This window comes from Gobius niger (assembly GCF_951799975.1).
Source record: "Gobius niger genome assembly, chromosome: 5".
Classification (NCBI taxonomy): Eukaryota; Metazoa; Chordata; class Actinopteri; order Gobiiformes; family Gobiidae; genus Gobius; species Gobius niger.
In genome coordinates this window covers 6,751,074-6,775,864 of record NC_136856.1, presented here as the reverse complement: position 1 = coordinate 6,775,864, position 24,791 = coordinate 6,751,074, and the positions used below count along the sequence as shown (strand labels likewise).

The 24,791-nt window shown below is 39.2% G+C and overlaps 1 protein-coding gene across 1 annotated transcript; it reads right to left on the bottom strand.

The window, feature by feature from the left end:
- Positions 1–23,142, bottom strand: LOC306963525 (uncharacterized protein; the record flags this gene model as incomplete). Its single annotated transcript, XM_079557098.1, has 17 exons — positions 1–78; positions 2,778–2,937; positions 4,802–5,047; positions 6,755–6,903; positions 8,011–8,198; positions 9,452–9,580; positions 10,750–10,949; positions 12,378–12,440; positions 12,542–12,629; positions 14,152–14,296; positions 15,265–15,490; positions 17,499–17,610; positions 17,877–17,982; positions 21,000–21,074; positions 21,262–21,489; positions 22,334–22,413; positions 23,091–23,142. 17 exons carry the CDS (start codon positions 23,140–23,142, stop codon positions 1–3), a joined length of 2,325 nt encoding a protein of 774 aa, XP_079413224.1.
- Positions 23,143–24,791: the final 1,649 nt, after the last annotated feature.

Below are 24,791 nucleotides of genomic sequence, written 5' to 3'. Positions count from 1 at the left end.
TCAGTCGGCCCAGGACAGAGTGATCAGACCTGGGTTTGGGTCATGAATGACGGAGCGGCGACGTCTGGATCCACAGCTCTACAAAGAGACACAGATTCACAATAATATTTACAAGATCAGTAAATGTGGTGATGTCGTTCAGTGATCAGGTTCAGCGTGAATAGAGTTTGGGAATGTCCACAGTTACCATGGAGATCCGCCATCTTTGCAGCTGTTAGCATACATTTCCATAGACTAACATTAGCTAAAAACAGTATAAAAAGTGGAGAAAAAAAGCCGTGGAATGACTCCGTCAGCTGCTGAGATACTGCTGGTAAATACATCTAACACACTCTGGTGTTCAAGTGTTTTAATGTGAACAATAACTCCAGTATTTTAACTTTTAAAATCTCCAGTAGTTTACAATGGCTGCTAATCCCATATTGCTTAGCGATATGACGTCACATTCCCGAACTCTATAGATACAGACGCATCTCTGGAATCGCCCATATATGGTCATGTTTGAAAACAGTTAAGGGGGAAAACAATTTGGAGAAAAATCTAAACTTTCTCTAATTATTCAAAAACTACTTTAACAAATGCTGAATTGTGAATATAGTTTCTACTAAATAAAGATACAAAGACATGGGGAGGAGCAAAGTGGTTCAACAGCCCATAAATACATAAATAACGGCGAATGCTAACTTGATGCTACATGTTAGCATCGGGCTAATGCTAACGGTTAGCTAGCGCTAGCTACAACTGCCGTTTTTTCACTTCTACTGAACAATCTGCTGTGAGAAAATATCCATATGGGCCCGATTTACACCTGACTTTATTTATGTGATAAAAAAGTTGATATTCCACCAGAAAATGGCTTAAAAGAGTGAACAATTGTGTTTCTCTAAAGATTCTATTTTCCCCCTCGGTGAAGCCACGCCCCCTTCTATGAGGAGATGCCGTCTGTATCTATTAATACTTTCGGGTGCAGCGGTTAGCACTCGTGCCTCACAGAAAGGAAGTCCCGAGTTCGATTTCCACCTGGACGGAGCCTTTCTGTGTGGAGTTAAAACACATGTACAATATCGCTCTGGGACCAGGACTCCTCTGGAAATGAGATTCCTAATCTCAGTGAGACTTTTCTGGTGAAAGGTGCATTATGCAACTTTTTATGTAAAAAAAAAAGTGTGGGTATTTGACCCTGTAGTGACCCCGGGGCTGTATGTGTGGTCAGCATGGCGCCTTTCCTTTCTACTTTCCATCATGGTGGTCTCAACAACGCTCCAGGATCAATTGTTTTGTAGGTTTTCTGGTGAGAGGCTCCATCAGCAGTGAAAACCTTCCAATTAATTGATTCCAGAGCGTCCTAGAGATCACTGTGATGGAAAGTAAAGGCGCTCACACAGACACTGGGTCACTACAAGGTCAAATACACACAAATATCAACTTTTTCTGCATAAACAGTTACATAATGCACCTTTAAATAAAGGTCAAATAAAAATTACATCAACACATTTATTACATGATAAACTACTGCAGTGACAAAGATTTTTCAGAAAACTGTGTTAGATCATTATATTGCATAAGGATAAAAGAAAAAAATGATTCTTCGATACTGTCTCGATAGTAAAAGTAGAATTGAGGCTAAATGTTAATTTGAGAAGGTATCAATACTTTCTGTCATTTCCTCTGGCTGGATATTTGGGCCAATTTTAGCGTTGTGAAAACCCCTCCTGGAACCACCACCTTAACGTGATGGATGGATGGATGGATTTGGATGGATATGGATGGATATGGATGGATGGATGGATGGATTTGGATGGATGGATTTGGATGGATGGATGGATGGATTTGGATGGATGGATTTGGATGGATGGATATATGGATGGATGGATGGATTTGGATGGATGGATGGATGGATATGGATGGATATGGATGGATATGGATGGATGGATATGGATGGATGGATGGATGGATTTGGATGGATGGATTTGGATGGATGGATGGATTTGGATGGATGGATTTGGATGGATGGATTTGGATGGATGGATATATGGATGGATGGATGGATTTGGATGGATATGGATGGATATGGATGGATATGGATGGATGGATGGATTTGGATGGATGGATTTGGATGGATGGATGGATGGATTTGGATGGATGGATTTGGATGGATGGATATATGGATGGATGGATGGATTTGGATGGATGGATGGATGGATATGGATGGATATGGATGGATATGGATGGATGGATATGGATGGATGGATGGATGGATTTGGATGGATGGATTTGGATGGATGGATGGATGGATGGATGGATATGGATGGATGGATGGATTTGGATGGATGGATTTGGATGGATGGATGGATGGATTTGGATGGATGGATGGATTTGGATGGATTTGGATGGATGGATGGATGGATTTGGATGGATGGATGTGGATGGATGGATGGATGGATGGATGGATGGATGGTCTTATTAAACAGTCTAAATACATTACATTTGAACACTTAAAGGCACACTGTGTAACATTTTGGACTCCAGCTGCTCCTAACCTAGCCTATTTAAGCCTACTTTTTGGCTGCCTTTAGTCAACGTCTCCATGGAAACGCGCAGGAAACGTCCCGCTTCCTGTAAAGCTACATCTTAGGCGAGGTGATCAAAGACATATGTTAGATACTTATCACTGACAGTATATGTGATAAATCAAATGCTTGTGTTTTGCTTCATTAATCGGTTGAAATGTTGCGCGGTGTGGCTTTAAAATCCTAAAGCTGCCGGTGTGTCTTTACCGGGAGGCAGGCCGTGTTCTTGCGGCTGCACAGCACGACTCTGCAGTGGAGGTAAACGTCCGGGCTCCCGGCGAAATGGAACATGTTGAAGGAGAAGAAGTTGGAGGTGCCCAGGCCGTTCCCCGTCACCTTCACGGTCTTGTCCTGAGGGTTCGGACACCTGAGGGGACAGAATGCAAATCAATATGGTAGAAGACATTTGCAGATCTTGAATGGATTATAAACTGTATCAGCTTCAAAACTACATCCGTACAAGAAGAGCCAGTTTATCAAATTTAAGACAGTTTTGTGATAAACCAAATGACTTCACAGATCACTGAATCAGTAAATGTCCTGTTTGTATTGATTTAATGGATACAGTTCATCTACATACCTGGATGTGTGAGATTTAGAGGTGGTCGGGAACAAAGTAGTTTTTGAGGATCTGTTTTACCTTGAGTGATGTGGAGAACTTTCTACTTTTACTCCAATACATTTCTAAAAACTCCAGTAAAGTAAAAAATAAATGTGGCCGTCAGTTTTCCTAATTTAACCCCTTACCTCCCACCTGAACCGAGCACATTTTCTCCAGTTTGGCTTTACCCCAATCCAAAAGCTTCTGGGAAAAAAGCTGTGAAAATAGCGACAAAACTGAGACGAAAACAATGATGGAAATGTGACAAAAAAGTGAGAAAAGTTTGACAAAAAAGTGACGAAAAATTGATGAAAAAGAGGCAAAAATGTCACAAAAATGTCACAAGAAATTGACAAAAAAAGACAACAATGTTACAAAATGTGACAAAAAAAATTACAAAAATGTGATAAAAATGTGACAAAAAAATGACCAAAATGTAACAAAAAATGACCAAAATTTGATGAAAAATTGACGAAAAATGACAAAAAATTGACAAAAAAATGACAAAAAATGTGACAGAAAAATGACAAAAAATTGTCAACAAAATGACAAAAAAATTACAAAAATGTGACAAAAAATGACCCAAAAAAATGACAAAAAAGTTACAAAAATGAGTTGAATACTCAACAAAAAAATGATGGGAAAAAAATCTGATGATATGAGGAAAAAGATCCTCTCGGTTCAGGCGGGAGTTAAGAGGTTAAAAAGCCAAATAACGCTCACTCTATGAATCTGAACAGTAGATGGCGCTGTGCGGGTGTACTGTCAAATTCCTCCAACTCAAAACTTGCTGTACAAGGGGTGAGTTACTTTACTGTCACTTGTTTAAACTGTTTTTTACGTTCTACTTTGAAAATTCAGTATTTTCTACAGCTCATACTTCAGTACTTTCACTAATAATTTTATACTGAAGTAAAGAAATAAAGTACTTTGACTAATAATGCCGTTCATTTAGTAAATTAATAACCCTTGCTAACGTGTACTCTTGCCCCTGTAATGGTAAAACTAAACCACTACAAGAGCAACACAGAATCAGAACCAAGACAGGACTAATTGAGGTCTGAAATCAAAAATTTTGAGGCCTTAGATGTTTGTGAAGGCTCTCATTCATCCAGGGAGTATCCATCACAGAAAAGCTACGAAGCTTCTGGGACTAAAAGCGAAACGTCCTCAACTTTATCCGTCGATGATTTCGCTTTTCTACGATTAAAGCAGAACGAAGTAACTTGTTTACCTTGATAAATCCTTTCCGTAGTCCCTCTGGTGGTAATACAAGTGCTAACGGGATGATTGGGGGGTCTCTCATCTCCCCTGGTGTCTCTGGCCAGAAAACCAGAATTGCAACTTCCCTGCTTCCGGGTGAGAGTCACCAATACACACTAATGGAATCACAAAGAAGAAGCTAACAGGCTATTGGGCAAAGCTAACTGCGGGCTAGCACCACTTAAACTGTATTTACAGCCAATTTTGAGTGAAAAAACGTATCTGACTTGTGTAATCGGATGAACAATATCCCTCTGTCCCTTTGTCTTTTCTGTCAGCGTAGTACTTACTCTAGGGGAGTTACCTTTAAGACCTTAGACTTTACTTACTGGAGTTTAAATCCAGGATATGTTTGTCCGGGACTCACCCGTGTTGCACCAGGTCGTATCTGGGCGAGCTGTCGGGCTCTGCGTGACTTGTGGCCCAGCAGGAGTCGGTCACCACGGAGATGAGGCCGTTGTCCAGACCCGCGGTGTCCAGTTGGACCCAGATGGTCTGGTCCAGGGACAGATCTGTGTTGGGGCCAATGGGCTGAGTCCGAGGGCCGTCCAGGTAAGACCTCATGGTCAGGTTATAGGACCAGGCGCCCGACACCATCTTCCTCACCACTGAACTGAACAAAACAATGATGGAAATGTGACAAAAAAGTGAGGAAACATTGACAAAAAAGTCACGAAAAATTGATGAAAAAGAGGCAAAAATGTCACAAGAAATTGACAAAAAATGACAAAAATGTGATAAAAATTTGACAAAAAAATTACAAAAATGTGACAAAAAAATGACCAAAATGTAACGAAAAATGACAAAAATGTGACAAAAAATTAAAAAATAAATTACAAAAATGTGATAAAAATTTGACAAAAAATTACACACAGGCGACTATTTCAGTACGCGCTTTAAAGGCTTCAATTTCTCACATTCAACTACACAGGAAGTTAAATCTAAGGGGGCTCTCACAAACTCTTCCCTTTCATTCTTTCAGGCATGAATTTATATGAAGGTTTTGCTGCAACACGAGCAAATCTTAGAGTTTCACATTGTACTCTATGACAGAGGGATTTGGGAGGTCGCTGATGTGTGCAATAATGTTTCTCAAAATCATCCTGGAGGCCAGAGATTCAACGCTCGAGAAATACATTCTGGGCCTGATTTATTCCTCCTCTGGTATACATGGAACTGAAGAACCTTAAAGATTTTTATTATTAATAAGATTAGATTATTATGCTTTTTTCAATCACATAGCACCAGTCTATATCTCACTACAATGATGACAAACCTTCTGTTGGTCTGTAAATGCAGTAAATTAGAATAACTGCCTTGTATAAAATTGCTCTCTCAAAATGGCTGTAGTGAATGTCTTGAAATAGGCCTCTGTCTCTTTAACCTCTTAACTCCCGCCTGAACCGAGAGGATCTTTTTCCTCACGTCATCTGATTTTTTTTTCCATCATATTTTTTGTTGGGTAGTCAACTCATTTTTGTAACTTTTTTGGTCATTTTTTATCAAATTTTTGTCACATTTTTGTCATTTTTTTGTCAATTTTTTGTAATTTTTTGTCAAATTTTAATCATATTTTTGTCATTTTTTTCGTCATTTTTTTGTCATTTTTTGTCAAATTTTTATCATATTTTTGTCATTTTTTTGTCACATTTTTGTCATGAAAACAATGATGGAAATGTGACATAGAAGTGAGAAAGTGACGAAAACATTGACAAAAATGCGACAAAAAAATTACAAAAAATTGATAAAAAATGGACGAAAATATGACAAAAATGGGACAAAAAATGACAAAAAAGTTACAAAAATGAGTTGAATACCCAAGAAAAAAAATATGGAAAAAAAATCTGATGACGTGAGGATCCTCTCGGTTCAGGCGGGAGTTAAGAGGTTAAGAGGTTAAGAGGTTCAACCTGGCTCGATCCATTATTCAGATTTTGTCGATGAAAATATACTATTCTGGCATTGAAAATATAATATAATATAATAAAAAAAAATATATAATATACTGGCATTTCTAGCCAGTAATCTTCAACAAAAGTTTCAAATTTAAATCTCTACATTTGAAAAAAAAAGCTTCCCTATTCACCTGCCGTGTCTTGCCTTTGCTTTACATAAATAAAATGTAAATTACCAATGCTATGCTAATGCTAATGCTAATAATGCTTTAAAGTCTATTTTTAAGCCCCCACTCTTAATCAGTCTAGATGAGCGGTTTCCTGTATGAGTTACTTTTTCATTCTCCTATTAAGATTAGACTTAAGATTGTAAGTATTTATTTTTACATGCGGCATAATCAGCTCAGTGGTTGTAAGTTGCTGACCTGTCTCTGATGCGCAGCGCCACAGTCTTGAGCTCAGGCTGGCTGTAGAAGCAGGAGAAGTCCACCGTGAACTGGTCGAGCCGGGTCACCATCCCGGTCTGGTTCGTCATCCGGATCGAGTTCTTGAACACCATCTGGCTGTCCTGGTTCTGTCACACACATTTCAATTGGAACTGATAAAAACACCTTCAAAAAACACCTTCAAAGTCTGATGCATCAGGAGAGGCCAAAGTCTTGTAAAGCCAACAATGCAAAGTGGGGATTCAAACAGGGCCGTGGGAAGATGGCTAGAGGGTGCTGAGAGACGAGATTGTCCCCCAAAACGCTATTTCTTTGCTCATTTCCTCTTTATTTAACCCCTTAACTCCCACCTGAACCGAGCACATTTTCTCCAGATTGGCTTTACCCCAATCCAAAAGCTTCTGGAAAAAAGGTGGGAAAATAGCGATGAAGATGTGACAAAAAAGTGAGAAAACTTTGACAAAAAATGACACAAAAAATGGACAACAGAATGGACAAAAAGTGGAAAAAAAGACCCAAAAAAGTGACAAAAACATGACAAAAAAATTGACAAAAAATGACAAAAAATGACCAAAAAATGACAAAAATGACAAAAAAATGACAAAATGTGGCAAAAGACAAAAAATGACAAAAAAGACAACAAAAAATGACCAAAAAGACAAAAAAATGACAAAAAAAAGACAAAAAAGACAAAAAAAGACAAAAAAGTGACAAAAAAGTGACAAAAAATGACAAAAAAATGACAAAAAGTTACAAAAAAGTGAAAAAAAAGTGTCCAAAAAATTACAAAAAATGACAGAAAAAGACAAAAAAGTTATACAAAGTGACAAAAAATGACAAAAAAATAAATGACAAAAAAATGACAATACATTTAAAAAAATAAACTAGTTGAATGCCCTCCTCAAAAAAATGGAAAAAAAATCTGATGACGTGAGGAAAAAGATCCATTTAGATGAGTTTTGTAGATCTTGGATTTCAAATGAGGCGCTACACTGGCCTACAGGATTTGGGTAAAGCTGAACTGGAGAAAATGCTCTCAGTTCAAGCGGGAGTTAAGAGGTTAATATTGCTTGTAATGCATAGACGATCCACCAGGGGGTGCTGTAGCGCCCTCAGCACCCTGGGTTCCCACGGCCTTGGATTCAAACCATCAATCATCCAATATATCGGCCCCTGCAGATCACAAGAACGTTAGAAAACACTCTGAGGAGAAGTGAAAAAGAAATGGCTCTGACCAAGACTTGTGTCCCGCAGGAGTGGGCGCTGTCGAACTGGAACTCCAGCATGTGCGTCACCGGGTCCATGAGGCCTTTGCAGCTCGGGTCGTTCAGGTGCAGCGCCGAGTGTTTGATTCCCCTCTCGTTCAGGAGACACCCCACCAGATGCACAGAGGCCGAGCTGCCCCCGCACACCGTGGGCTCACCTGCGGACCAAAGCAAGCGCTCCTCAGGGAAGGGTTTGGGTCAAGGTCAGTTCTCAAATTACACAGTCTGATATCAAGAGCTGTTTATTTGTGATGTTTAGTCTTGATGTTTTGGCGGATTGGGTTTGAAGTGTAGGCAGCTCTTGTTTAACCCCTTAACTCCCACCTGAACCGAGCACATTTTCTCCAATTTGGCTTTGCCCCAATACAAAAGCTTCTGGAAAAAAGCGGTGAAAATAGCAACAGAACTCAGACGAAAACAATGATGGAAATGTGACAAAAAAGTGACGAAAAATGTACGAAAAAATGACAAAAATGTGACAAAAACTGATGAAAACTGCCAAAAATTTCACAAAAATGTCACAAAAAATTTGACAAAAAATGACCAAAAAAAAAGACCAAACATTTATGAAAAAGTGGCAAAAATGTCACAAAAAAATTGACAAAAAATGACAAAAAAGACCAAAAAAAATGACAAAAATGTGACAAAAAATGGACAAAAAAAATGGACGAAAAAATGACAAAAATGTGACAAAAAACTGATGAAAACTGCCAACAATGTCACAAAAAAATGACGAAAAATTTATGAAAAAGTGGCAAAAATGTCACAAAAAAATGGGGAAAAAATGACAAAAATGTGACAAAAAATGTAAAAAAAAAAAATGGACAAAAAAAGGTCAAAAATGTGACAAAAACTGACAAGAAAATGAAGAAAAAATTTAGAAAGAAATTACAGAAATGAGTTGAATACCCCAAAAAATTATGGAAAAAAAATCTGATGACGTGAGGAAAAAGATCCATTTAGATGAGTTTTGTAGATCTTAGCTTTCAAATGAGGCGTTACACTGGCCTACAGGATTTGGGTAAAGCTGAACTGGAGAAAAACATTACAAATTACAAATGAAGAACCTTTAGTTATATCTAAGGACCCATCAGGTTTTTAGTTTTTGGTCCTGCAGTGTTTTCACATCGTCCCATATCAATGAAACTCCATCCGTCTGAACTATGACGACAGCAGGTACTGTAACTAAACCAGTGCAATAAGTGAAGAACAATTAAAGCTGAGCCTCTGGTGGAATGTAACATTGTTAAAGGGGCTATACAGAGTTTAAAAATGTTCAAATTATGTATTTTCCTCCCCCTACATGTTCCAACAATGTCCTAATGTGAATGAGCCCAGACCTGTTCACCACAACTGCCTCTAAAATCCTGCACTGTCGCTCAAAAAGAAGAAGAAGGCAAAGTCTTCTCACCAAAGCTCTTGCTGCTCTTGTATTTGTGGGCGAACACGGCGCGGCAGAGGCAGACTTCTTTGTTCAGGTAGACTCCGCAAAACTCATGGTCACTGCAGTAAGTGTCCAGACACCGACCGCCGTGACTTCCTATAGGAGCAAAGCAGCACATAGACAATCATCTCATCTTTTAGCTTCAAGGTTAGCAGTACAAAGCAAGTTCACACATGCTTATTGTTTCAAGACATGTCTCCATCCACTCCTGTGTGAATGGGTGAGTGATTCGTGGCAATGACTCTTATGCTTGAAGCTTATAGATTTCAAATTATTTTTATTACATATGTTTGATTGCAGCATGTCAGCGCACCTTGTGAATTGTTCTTTACTAACTTGAACTTCATCAACCCTAAATAGACAGCGAACTTGCTATTTTGTAGGTTTTCTGGTGAGAGGGTCCATTAGCCGTGAAAACCTTCCAATTAATTGATCCTGGAGCATCTTAGAGATCACTGTGATGGAACTATAAGGTCAAATACACACAAATATTTTTTTTTTGCATAAAAAGTTACATAATGCACCTTTAAATAAAGGTTTGATAAAAATAACACTGGACCCTAACACATTTATTCCATGATAAACTACTGCACTAACAAAGATTTTTCAGAAAACTGTGTCAGAGGATAAAAAAATCGATTCCTCAATACTATATTGATAAAGTAAAAGTAGAATTGAGGCTTAAAGAGGGGGTATTCTGCTTTTTTCAGTCCCATAGCACCAGTCTATATCACACTACAATGATGACAAACCTTCTGCTGGTCTGTAAATGCAGTAAATTAGAATAACTGCCTTGTATAAAATGTCTCTCTCAAAATGGCTGTAGTGAATGTCTTGAAATAGGCCTCTGTCTCTTTAAGAACCTCTGAGCCTTTAGACACGCCCCCTCCACACGCTGTCTGTGGCATCAGTGGGGAGGGGGTTCTGCTGAGGGGCAGTGGTTGGTTACTCGGCTGGTGACGAAAGCTCGGAGGCGTCTCCAGGAGGTGGGGGCGTTCCTAGGAGGACTCAGGCAAACCTATCCCTAAAATGGCCGCCATCAGAGTTTGTACAGATTACTCAAAAATACGTGAATGTGCCAAGGCAACACTTCAGGCATGTTTTTAATGAGGGAGTGACATAACAACATGATGGAAAGCTTGAAAAAGTCCATTTTGCATAATACCCCCCCTTTAAGCTTTTAGATTTGGGTAAAGCCAAAGTCCGCCCCTGATACACAATCACATTACAGCTTAGTTTAACATTAGAAGCGTGTGTTTCCTCACCGCACTTGGCCTCAGTCGTCCAGTCCGGGAGAGAGACTTGGGCCCGTGAGCACAGGGAGTGGTAGGTCCGGGGGAAGCTGCACTGAAGCCCGTCCACTGAGGGGTAACTGCAGAGCGTCTGGGTGCAGGAGCTGATGAAGGGGGCGGGGTTGACGCGGGAGTGACACGGGGCAAAGAGAGGGCCTTTCAGGAGCTCACAGCTGAGGGGGAAAAACAGGGGAACGGGTTCAAAGTCAGAGAGTATGACTGTGATGATGCCTTAAAGTGCATATGACAGGTTTATGCTTTTCAAAATACGACTTGTGTACATCAGTTGCATAATTATCATTTTATTTCAGTAAAGCAGCAATTTTAATGAAGAAATGTTGGGCAGAAAAGTTCTCTTTATTTGAGTTTTTAAGCCGCTGACAGGAAGTGACATAGATAAAGGTGAAGTTCCATAGCAGTTTGACTCATTTCCTATAGATACAGACGGCATCTTGTCATAGAAGGGGGCGTGGCTTCGCCGAGGGGGAAAATAGAATCTTTAGAGAAACACAATTTTCCCTCTTTTTTGCCATTTTCTGGTGGAATATCAACTTATTTATCACATAAATAAAGTCAAGTGTAAATCGGGCCCATGTGGATATTTTCTCACAGCAGATTGTTCAGTAGAAGTGAAAAAACGGCAGTTGTAGCAAGCGCGAGCTAACCGTTAGCATTAGCCCGATGCTAACATGTAGCATCAGGTTAGCATTCTCTGTTATTTATGTTATTTAGGGCTGTTGAACCACTTTGCTCCTCCCCATGTCTTTGTATCTTTATTTAGTAGAAACTATATTCATAATTCAGCGTTTGTTAAAGTAGTTTTTGAATAATTAGAGAAAGTTTTGATTTTTTTTTTTATTTCTCAAAAAATACTGTAACAAATGCTGAAATATGAACATAGTTTCTACTAAATAATGATACAAAGACATGGGGAATACATGATGCTACATGTTAGCATCGGGCTAATGCTAACGGTTAGCTAGCGCTTGCTACAACTGCCGTTTTTTCACTTCTACTGACCAATCTGCTGTGAGAAAACATCCATATGGGCCCGATTTACACTTGACTTTATTTATGTGATAAATAAGTTCATATTCCACCAGAAAATGGCAAAAAAAGAGTGAAAAATGGTGTTTCCCAAAAGATTCCATTATCCCCCTTGACGAAGCCACGCCCCCTGCTATGACGAGATGCCGTCTGTATCTACAGACTTAATATGGTCGGCACGGCAACAGTTAAAAATGGCTGTCCTTCATCTATGTCACTTCCTGTTAGTGTCCAATAAGGAAGTGAAGCTATAAGCACAAAAATGGCCGAACTAAAGACCTAACTGGGTACAATCGCCAGCAAAATCATTAATATAATTGTGCTAACTATGTTTTGGCAAAAAAAATGGTGTCTAAAAGGATTTAAACTCAACTTCTGTTTCACAGTGGATGCTTCACTGATGTAAGATGATGCCAGCATAGTAAGACATGAAAACAGTTCTTTCAAAAACACTTCAGCAAAAGTACTCCTGCAAACTCTGTCATTCAGGTGTATTAACAATAACACTCTCTTCCAAAAGAATAATGAATAACTGTAATGTGGAAGAGACTGACTGTGCAGTAGCAGCCGGGCAGTCGATGGTCGGGTCCTCGGCGTCAGAGTGGGCTTCATCACATCTGAACAGCAAACAACAGTTTTTATCTATCCTCCAAACTTGAACAAAAAATATACCAAGCACCATGATTAACTCCACTGTGATGTATGTCTGATGTCGTACCCGTCATGGCTGAGCTCAGAGGACTTTGCGGAGCTCAGATCCATCGAAGCATCGACGCACAAACCTGATACACCAGACACATCGAGCCCTGAGGAGAGAAGAGGAAACAAAAGATCATCATCTGTTTTATCTGGAGCTCAACATATGTTCTTACCTTAGCTTAGACGAGTTCATTTGTATCATCAGACAATAAAGTGAAGATATTACTGCGCGGATTTCGAACTACTCCTGGTATTATTACGCCTTACAATATAGTTCCCCCTTTTTATCCGCTTAGAAAATCCACATTGTTTAATTGTGTGTAATTATACTTTGTAGTGGAACACTTCACGTAACCATATTTAAATAGGGAAAACGTGGAAGAGCTTGGTAGCTTCTATCTTGACCTGTTTTGGAGCTATAGAGGAGAGAGGGAGAGGCTAAATGCTAACGCCGTCTGCGCTGTGTTTACGTGACTGAAGGCACGTTGGAAGATCAGACAGGTCCTAAAGAACTCGTCGAAGCTCAGGTAAGAACATATCTCAGTATGGAAAAACGATGGCCTATTCCTTTAACAGATGTGACAAAAAACTGACAAAAAACTGAAAGACAATTGACAAAAAATGTCACCAAAATTGACGAAAAATTGACAAAAATGGACAAAAAATGAACAAAAAATTGACAAAAGGACACAAAAATGACAGAAAAATTGACCAAAAAATTTACAAAAAAATAAGAAAAAGTGGCAAAAATGTGACCAAAATTGATGAAGAAATTACAAAAAAATGGCAGAAAGTGACAAAAAATGTACAAAAAATGATGAAAAAGTGGCAAAAATGTCTCAAAAAATTGACAAAAAAGGACTAATTTTTTTTATACAAAAAATGACAAAAAAATCCAAAAATATCCCAAAAAATGATGAACATGTGACAAAAAGTGACCAAAAATTTACTATTTGACAAAAAAATTACAAAAAAGTTACAAAAATTAGTTGAAACGCCCCCCAAAATCTGATGACGTGAGGAAAAAGATCCATTTAGATGAGTTTTGTAGATCTTAGCTTTCAAATGAGGCGTCACACTGGCCTACAGGATTTGGGTGAAGCTGAACTGGAGAAAATGCCTTCGGTTCAGGCGGGAGTTAAGAGGTTAACCAAATGCATTTTCTCCAGTTCAGCTTCAACTAAATCCATGAGGTCACAGCATATCAGCCTAGCTAAGAACTCATCTAAATAGATCGTTTTTTTGTTCCTGCGTGTGTTGTCATCACTTTTTGGAGATTTTTTCCATCGCTTTTTCCTCACGTTTTTGTCGCTCTTTTGTTGCATTTTCATCCTTGTTTTCGTCTCGTTTTTGTTGCTAATTTGACACTTTTTTCAAGAAACTTTTTGATTGCCGGGTAAAGGTGGGGGTTAAGAGAGAAGGTTACTTCAGAAACCGAGCTGGTTTTGAGGTGGGCATGTTTGTTGAGCTTCATATGATAACAAAGAGATGTGAAATAAGGTTGTTTTTGAGGATACTAGAACTAAGTAATCACTGAAAATCTAACAGAACACTTTTCACACATCGAAAAGAGTCAAGAGAAACATTCCTGTCGACACTGCTCGCCCGTGTTGCTGTTTTGGGAATCACCTTTGAGAAAGACGAGAGCTGAGTGTCCGTCAAACGTCAGGTCAAAGTGTTCGCTGTAGAGGAGAGACACTTCTGTGGAGGTTTTGGAGACGTTTATTCCCTCAGGCATCTGCGCTGTGCTGACGTCCACCACAGCACCATCCAACTGGAACACACGAATGGTTAACCTCTTAACTCCCGCCTGAACCGAGAGGATCTTTTTCCTCACGTCATCACATTTTTTTTGTTGGGTATTCAACTCATTTTTGTAACTTTTTTGCCTTTTTTTTTTTCATTTTTTGTCACATTTTGTTACATTTTGGTAATTTTCTCGTCAATTTTTTCGTACATTTTTTGTCATTTTTTGTCACATTTTTTGTCACATTTTTTGTCACATTTTAGTAATTTTTTTGTCAATTTTTTGTCACTTTTTTGTCACATTTTTGTCACTTTTTTAATCACATTTTTGTAATTTTTTTGTCACATTTTTGTCAATTTTTTTGTCAATTTTTTATCAATTTTTTGTCACATTTTGTCACATTTTTGTCACTTTTTTGTATTTTTTTTTGTCACATTTTTGTCACTTTTTTGTAATGTTTTTGTCACATTTTGGTCATTTTTTTCGTCAATGTTTTATCAATTTTTTGTCATTTTTTGTCACATTTTGGTCATTTTTTTTGGTCAATTTTTTCGTCCATTTTTTATCAATTTTTTGTAATTTCTTGTCAAATTTTGTAATTTTTTTGTCAAATTTTTGTCACATTTTTGTAATTTTTTGTCACATTTTGGTCATTTTTTTGTCAATTTTTTCATCAATTTTTTATACATTTTTTGTCATTTTTTTGTCAATTTTTTATCACATTTTTGTCAATTTTTGGCAATTTCTTGTGACATTTTTGTGACATTTTTCATCACTTTTTTGTCACATTTCCATCATTGTTTTCGTCTCAGTTTTGTCGCTACTTTCACAGCTTTTTTCCAGAAGCTTTTGGACTGGGGCAAAGCCAAACTGGAGAAAATGTGCTCAGTTCAGGTGGGAGTTAAGGGGTTAAATAATACATATCCATATCTACATGATGATTAAACCTGTGTGCTGTAGTGACATTTCTGAGGAGACCTTTGTTCTGAGCTCACCTTGACCCCTCCTGGTCCGATGTGGATGTTGGTCGAGCCCACGGTGAGGAGGAGGTGGTCCAGCAGACTGACATCTCTCCTCCTGTGCTCCCTGAACACCGCGCCCAGCTGCAGACCGTCCCGGGACAGAAGGGAGTACCCACAGCGGTCCGGGATAGAAGCGAGAGCTCCCGCAATGTCAGTGACACTTGAGCCAGTCACAGCGCACCAGAGCCCCAGCAAACACCTGGAAATGACAACAAGGCAACATTTAAACTTAAGTTAAGATGGCTAGAGTCTGGAAAAGAGACTAAACAAGGACTAAAGCAGGACACACAGCGAAACAAAAGTACACCAGCTCCTGTAGGTTCACGCTGTTGTTAAGAATAATAATGAGTTTGTCCTATATAGCGACCTGGGGTTGACTGACAGAAACCTCCCATCAGTCAACCTCTGACCATCACTCACTCACACACGGGGGCGGACTGGGACTGAAAAACAGCCCTGGACTCTGACCAGCCTGGCCTAAATGAGCGTAAATGTGCACTTACCACCCGCCTTAACGGAGTTCATTTTCTCCAGTTCGGCTTTACCCAAATATAAAAAGCTTCTCGGCTGGAGAGCAACAATGTAGCGCCTCATTTGAAAGCTGAGACCTACAGAGTGATTGTAACTTTTTGTCAAGTCGCCGTATTTTTTGTCATAGTTTTGTTGTTTCTTCATTACTTTTTGTGGCCTTTTGTTGTGTTTTTGTCACTTTTTTGTCACATTTTTTCTGTCATTTTTTGCCATGTTTTTGTGGCCTTTCCGTTGCTTTGTTGTCGTGTTTTTGTTGACTCCTCATCACATTTTTTGTCACTTTTTTTGTTGCTTTTCCGGCACATTTTTATTTTGTTATCATCCTCTTTTTTGTCACTATTTTGATGCTTTTCTTTTTAGCTTTTAGATTTGGGTAAAGCTCGGTTGAGGCGGGACCGGTGGCCCTTCTGTGCTCTTCCAGAATGGACACATGGCCAGTCCGCCCCTGCTCACACACTACATTCACCCAGGCCTCGTGTTCCCAAACAGCCTCCCATCCGTCCTTAGGCGAGGACCCACTTTGCCTCCAGTGCGACAGTGTAAATTTACAACCTGTTTCTTGATGTAACGCACTTTGAGTGTCTAATGTAGGTAAGAAAAACTTTACTGCGCAGGAATCTTCACTTTACTGCGCGGATGCCGAACTACTCCTGGTATTATTACGCCTTGCAATATAGTTCCCCCTTTTATCCGCTTAGAAAATCCACATTGTTTAATTTTGTGTAATTATACTTTGTAGTGGAACACTTCACGTAACCATATTTAAATAGGGAAATTTGGAAGACCTTGGTAGCTTCTATCTTGACCTGTTTTGGAGCTATAGAGGAGAGAGGGAGAGGCTAAATGCTAACGCCGTCTGTGCTGTGTTTACGTGACTGAAGGCACGGGGGAAGATCAGACAGGTCCTAAAGAACTCGTCAAAGCTCAGGTAAGAACATATCTCAGTATGTAAAAACGGTGGCCTGTTCCTTTAACCCCTTAACTCCCACCTGAACCGAGCACATTTTCTCTAGTTTGGCTTTACCCCAATCCAAAAGCTTCTGGAAAAAAGGTGAGAAAATAGCGACAGAACTGAGACGAAAACAATGAAGATGTGACAAAAAAGTGAGAAAACTTAGACAAAAAACGGACAAAAAATTGACCAAAAAAATTAGAAAAAGTGGCAAAAATGAACAAAAAATGAACACAAAAATTGACAAAAGGACAAAAAAATGTCGAAAAATTTCCAAAAAAATTGACGATAAAATTATGAAAAAGTGGCAAAAATGTCCCAAAAAAATTGACAATAAAAGGACAAAAAAAATGACAAAAAATGACCAAAAAAATTGACAAAAAAAATGATGAACATGTGACAAAAAACGAACAAAAAATTGACAAAAAATTAAGAAAAAAATAAGAAAAAGTGGCAAAAAAGTCACCAAAATTGACGAAATAATGACAAAAAAATGACAAAAATGTGATGAAAAACTGACTGAAGGCACGGGGGAAGATCAGACAGGTCCTAAAGAACTCGTCAAAGCTAAGGTAAGAACATATCTCAGTATGTAAAAACGCTGGCCTTTTCCTTTAAGACTCATTTTCCTTATTAGGTCATAACCCCCATCACGGTCTGAAAACATGATTTGAAATGTAACGTCATCATAACCACATAAAGACACTTTGAGGTTTCCACTCACTCTCCGTTGTGGCAGTGGTTGCAGGGCTCGGAGCTGAGGACACCGGCTTCACTGCAGATTCTCACAGAGCTGTCAGACAGGCAGGCTTTGGAGTCTCTGCGCAGGACCACGCCTGGAAAAAAGACACCATTTACAAGCAAATCGCACCTGCTTGAATAACTATGATTTATTTCTGCTGACAAAGCTGCAGATATCTTTCAATATGTCTGCCTTTAGCTTGGGAGTAACTTTAATTTCACTTGAGTAACAGTGATTAAATTCAAGTGACAGTCAAGTCAGTTTTTACAGTGTTTTCAAATAATTGTGTCTATTTTCGTTATTACACCTAATGGGAATTTCTAGACTCGAGATGGGATCAGTCTATGCTCAGTAACACACCCTGATCTCGGTCCCTGCATCCGCTCAGAGACAGTTCAGATTCTCCCGCAGTGATGTCCATGACGTCCACTGCGCTGGTCTCAGGGCTGACCTCCAAATGCAGCTCCTGCAGAAAAACACAGAAACCTCACTGGATTTCATTCAGTACATGGACCAAATCGTAGCAAGCAGACCCCAGTACTCAGGGGCGGACTGGGACTGAAAAACAGCCCTGGGCTCTGACCTGCCTGGCCCAAATAAGCGTAATTGTGACACTTCCACAAATACATAATTTAACCTCTTACCACCGAGTGCATTTTCCCCAGTTTGGCTTTTTATTATTATTATTTTCTATTGGTATCATCAGCAAAAAGAACGGGAAAGGTGGTCGTTAGGGTGCATCAAATTTACATAGTGAAATTTTAATTCCAAAATATCAATTTGGCTGGCATTGCATTTTGTTCCTATTCATATACAAATGACTTTTGCAAAGTTTTGTGGAAATCCATTGAGATTTAGGGGTACCAACTAACACATGAACTTCTGTAAAATATCAAAAAAATGTGCAATTTTTAGTCTATTTTCCAAAAGGTTGACCCAGAAAGATAAAATAATGTTACATTTTATACAGAATCATGTTCTATAGGGTAACTCAAGCAACATTAGTGTGTTTGTCCTTTGGGAAACTTTGGGAATTTCTTAGAATTGACTTTTCTAGATTCTTCATTTACAACAGCTTATAGACAAATGAATGGAGGACAATGGGACAGCCTCGCATAGCCTGTGAACCTTCCTTGTGGGTTTGATCCACACCAACATTTTAGTGTTTCTAGGTTGGCTAGCCTGTATCAAGTTTGTTTAAAATCTGTTTTATATGTTGTGTAATTCTGGTCCAAACACCTAATGGGAATCACGGACAGACATGCTAGATACTAAACAAAATGTTTTGGGCGCCATGTTGGAATGGATGATGCTTCACATTTTTCTTTGTCTTCTAATTGACTTTATTGCTACCATAGATATAATATACAAGAGATAGCTGGTGTTCCATTCAGCTCCACTCAGTGGGGCTGAATGCAGTTTTGGTCCCGAGTCATCTGTGAAACTTACATGGATGCTTCTCTGAAGCCTGTTCCTTAAAAGGGCAAAAAGGCCCTGAAAAGGCTTCCACTTTTTAGTGCTGATGTACAAAAACCAGCGTGGTTAAAAATATGTCGCCCAGCGTTGTCACATGGATCATAGCGAGTTATAGAAAAAATATAAATCTTTGCTAGGCTTTTAAGCTGTTCTAGGGAGGTCTGAAGTCCCAAACAGAATCCTGTTTACCACCCCTGGTCACCACGGCCACTTCACACTCAGCTGCCCAGAGCTCGCTGAAGGTCCTGATTTTGAGGTTCCCAAAACGGACATCCTCCGCTTGGCAAGCATGCATCGCAAGATCTGACAGCTTAACGCCAGTGATGATGCCATCCTCACTGGTGAAGCTAGGGCCCAGAACAAAGACCAGGCTGCGACTGCTAGTCTGGCTTGGACCACTTGGTGAGGGCAGCATCTTAGCTGGATCCTGGGGCTTTGTTTGTTTGGGGCAGCCCGTAAGGAGCAGTGGGCAACGGCAGTGCCGCCATGTGGAGCCAGGCTGATGGTCAGAATCACTTGGCTGAAGGATTCACCTACAATACATGTTTTTAGTGGTAGGGGAAACCAGAGTATACCGGAGGAAACCTATGCAGACACGGAGAGGGAGAACATGCAAACTCCAGACAGAAAGGCCCCATCCGGGTGGGAATCGAACCCAAGACCTTTTAGCTGTGAAGCACGAACGCTAATCACTGTACTACCGTGCCCGTTTGTTGTGTTGTAGAGTGCCTGAGAATGAAAATGATACAAAATGATACGACAATATAGGATTGGGTATCTTAGCATACCTAATATCACTCAATTATGATGTATTATGCATAAGCCTCAAATCTAAGCTCTACATAGTCAAATTCATCATAACAATGAGAATCTACAATAACATCACTATCAGAGTAACTAGCTGGACTCACAAATAGATTAATGTGAATTAAACAGCTACATTGCTACACTCAATAAATGAGACCTCAATACTCTGAACATGGTATTTTCTCTAAATTACTGTTGATGATAAGCTTGATAGCTTTGCTAACATATTTATGTCCGGGTTCGATTCCCACCAAGGGACTGTGTGGAGGTTGCATGTTATTCCCGTGTTTGCACAGGTTTTCTTCAGGTACTCCGGTGTTCCCTACCACTAACAATGGAGGATGGGTCAAATGCAGAGAACAAATTTCTCTACAGACATTAATAAAGGGAATTTAGCGTAACTTAACTTATCTAGCTAACTGTTGCTAGCAAGCAAACCTTAGATGTAGTGAGCATGAAATACCTCTAAATATGACTACATTTCACTAAAATAATTTCAATATACAAAGAAACAACTGCAGATATGGTAATTATATGTAATAAGAGTACACATACCCAACACAAACTTATAAATACCTTATAAATGACCTCAGAGCTCCATGGTGACCGGTTAGCATCATTGCCCCTTTATCCACAGAAACACATGTGAGTTGGCACCCCTAAACCTTGATGTATTGGAAAAATATTTTGCATGTGTTGTTAAAACACACATTGGAACACTTTTGGCACCCAGCCATATCAAAATTTAAAAAAAATGTTTTTTGATGCACCCTAGTGGTCGTAGAAACAGAAGCAAAATCATTAATATAAATATTAAATAATAATGGTCCCAAGATTGAACCTTGTGGCACACCATACTCCAAGGAATTCCTTTTAGATTCATGTTTTTTTATACTGGGCTTTACCCAAATCTTCTTGACTGGAGAGCAACAATGTAATTTGAAAGCTAAGACCTACAAAAATGACGGAAACTTTACGTCACGTCGCCACATTTTTGTCACATTTTTGTTGTTTTTTTAATTATTTTTTCTATCATTCTTTGTTGTGTTTTTTTCATGTTTTCTCATGTTTTCATCCTCTTTTGATGCTTTTCTTTTTCAGCTAATAGATTTGGGTAAAGCTCGGTTGAGGCGGGACCGGTGGCACTTCTGTGCTCTTCCAGAATGGACACATGGCCAGTCCGCCCCTGCCAGTACTCACTCTGGTCTGAGATCCACTTGGTTCCACGGAGACGACCCCATAGGTTCCTCCATAGACCCGCAGAACCAGGCTGAACTGCAGGACAAAACCAGGCTCAAATTAGATTAATGTTAGTGTTTACAAAAAATAAATCACACACTACTTTTGGCCCTGGACAAAATGCTGTACATTTAGGGAGGACCCACAAGAGTCACTAAACCATCATTATCACCAGTACCAACAATGACAAACCCTTCGATGAATGAAAGCAAAGCAGACTCACCATAGCGTCGCTGTTGTCATCCAGCGTCTGAAACTGGACTGAACAGGGGGAGTCTCCTTGGACCCCTGGGAGCGAGGGGTACTGCTCAGAGCTGGCCTCTACGGCGTCCTGGGACAGAGACAGAGTCACGGACCCCACGCCTTCACTCAGGGTCCGGAGGCAGTCTCCAGGGGCCGAATCTTTGAAACCATGAAAACACCAGAACAGAGAGTCCTCAAACTCGCTCACCTGCAAAACAAAATCAAAAACATCATACAGCAAACATGTATTTATTTATCTTGTATATCTGCAACATCGAACTGAGCCGCGAGGCCAGATCCAGCCAAACAAACTGGCCTACTATCCCTAATTTCCCATAACAAATAGATAAGCGAATGCTAATGTGGCTAACGCTAACGTCCACAGCAGCTGAACTCGCACTGAGGAGGCTCTGCACCTGCTAAAAGCAAAATCATCTCAGTTTCAGAGAATTCTTACTACCTTCCCAGGGCTTCCGTTATGAATGGAGCTAAAGCAAGTCCTTATGTTTACGCATATTAAGTAGCCATGTGCTTCTGGTGTGTGCTGAGTCAGGCCTTCAGAATTGTACAATAGAGCTGGAAAGGCTTAAAGGAATAGGCCACCGTTTTTACAGTAAAGTGAAGATTACTGCGCGGATTTCGAACTACTCCTGGTATTATTACGCCTTACAATATAGTTCCCCCTTTTATCCGCTTAGAAAATCCACATTGTTTAATTGTGTGTAATTATACTTTGTAGTGGAACACTTCACGTAACCATATTTAAATAGGGAAAACGTGGAAGAGCTTGGTAGCTTCTATCTTGACCTGTTTTGGAGCTATAGAGGAGAGAGGGAGAGGCTAAATGCTATCGCCGTCTGCGCTGTGTTTACGTGACTGAAGGCACGGGGGAAGATCAGACAGGTCCTAAAGAACTCGTCAAAGCTCAGGTAAGAACATATCTCAGTATGTAAAAACGGTGGCCTATTCCTTTAAGGCACATTTTGAGCTGATGACCCACTGATCAGGCTGAGCCACTGTCACAGCATGTTACACACAGTTGTGTCACTCACGTAAACAGTTGTGTATTGTTGTCCATAGACCGTGATGGGACATTCTGTGATGTCGTGTTGTTCTGCGGTGATGGCAGCTCCTGTAATGAACAAAAACATGAGGATGTGTTTTCCCTAAATGTGCATTCTCTGGTTATTTTCACTGTTGAATACTTGCTCAAAGTCCATCTGAACATACTTAAAAGTAAAAAAATAAAAAAAATAAAAAAGGGGGACAAAAAAGTTACCAAAAAGTGATGAAAATATGACAAAAAAGTAGCAAAAAAGTGACAAAAATATTCCCGAAAAGTAAAAAATAAAATAAAAAATGTGACAAAAAAGTAAAAAAAAAAGTGATGAAAATATGAAAAAAAGGAGCAATAATTTGACGAATGTGCAATGATAAACAATGCAATGAAAAGAAAATAACACGGCAAAAATGTGAAGAAAAAAATCCATAAACTTTTAGATTTGAGTAAAGTTTGATATAAATCTGAGAAATACATGCGCGGGTAGTCGATTTCCGTGACTACGACACATGAATATTTCGCACTAGAACCTATTTTGATACAATCCATCAGCTTGTGTGTAATTCGGCTTTGAGGAATTTTTGCGAAATCATATTTAGAAAAAAATATAATCGAATCATGACCCGTTTAACCCAGATTTAAACAGTCCTCTTGATAAAATAGTGCTGTGTAAACATTACACTAAACTGAGAATGACGCTGAAGTGAATAAAGGACATATGTGATTTATTTCTGAACAGTTTTTTTTACCTGCCATGTGGCTCAGAGCCGCCGCACAGATGAGGAGGAGGGGGAGGGGCATGTTGTTCAGCCGACCAATCAGCTGCCCACGCCCTGGATAGACAGGTGTGAGACATTGTTAGCTCGTTATGCTAACCAGAGGTGGGCTTTAATATGCCGCCAACACTGCAAAAGGTGGATTCTAGGCAAGTAAAATGTCTTACTTAAAGAAATAAGTTCTTATTTTTTCCCTAAAAAGTAATAATGTTTTGCCGAGCAAAGTTTTCTTGAGAAAAAAAAATAAAATCTAGTCATTTCTTGTTCAGATATATTTGCTAAAGACATGCAAATTTTTCTTGTAACAAGAAAGAAAAACTGTTTGAATCTTCTTCAGCTATAGACAAAGAATATTTTTCTTATTCTTTCGTATTTTAAGAAAAACTGCGGGAAATATTTTCCTTAAATATTAGTATTTATTAAGAACATTTTGCTCAACAATGTGTGTAATTTAGAACATAAAATATCCCACAATTTTTCACTAAATAAGAATGTTTTCCTTAAATTATTCCATTTTCTGAGGACATTTTGCTTAATTCTAACTATTTATTTGCTTAAATTTAGTGTTTCTTTCTTGTTTTATGATCAGAAAAATATTCTAGAAACAAGAATTCTTAGCAAGAAAAAAATGCTGACCCCATTGGCAGAATTCTTTCCTTAAAACAAGACAAAATGTCTTATTTTTTCCTTGTTTTTAAGAGGGCACTTTTTGTAGTGAATGTGATGGAAAGAGGAGAGAATGTGTTAAGTGAAATATCTTCAGACATTGGTGCTGGAAAAATGGAGGAAATGAAAAGGCTGAGGTGGCTGATGGTTACGCTGCTGCGTAGGCTACTTGTTCTTTTGTTGCACCTAACACTGTAATCGGCATCCTCTTTTTGGTCTTCCTCCAGGCCTCCAGCTCAGACCTTGGCTCATCACCTCGGTGGAGCGGTGGCTAAATAGTCAGCGCTCTTGCCTCACAACTAAAAGGTTCAATTCCCTGACCTGTATTTGCATGTTCTCTCTGAATCTGGGAAGGTTTTGTCACGGCGGCTGCTTTCTGTGGCTCCAAACCTTAAAGCTTCCCTACACTGGAAAAAATGCCACTTTGCTTTGGATAAAAGTGCTTGAAATATTGCGATTGTGGTTTTTAGTTTTCCTTTTTTCCCCCCGTCTCATTACAGTTTGATCCATTGGCAAACTCATTTAAAGATCATCCAAACCTAGGCAAGGCAAGGCTAGTTCATTTGTAGAGCACAATTCACACCCAAGGCAATTAAAAGTGCTTCACATTTTGATAAAATGACAAGAAATCTTCTCAAAATCAGCTTAAACTGTCTTGTTTCATGTACTTATCTAAGTTATTTCATGTATTTTGAAAGCCTTTACCTCAGATAAGATGGCGTTTTTTCCATTGGAATGATTTGTCAATGATTCATAAGCACCTAAAGAGATCTTCGGTTTCCCACAGTAACCCAAAACATGCACAATAGGCTAAAACCTCCAGCGAGTTGGTCCTGATCAAGCCTTGCTTTACGATACCAGGGCAAAAACATGCTCCTGTGACCAGCAAGGCACAGAAAATGCTGTTTTTTCCAGTGGATGAACCTCTTTGGTCAACATTAAGATGAGCTAAAGACTGATGAGCTTTAAAAAGAAAAATATCTGTAACAAAATAAATGTTACCTTTTT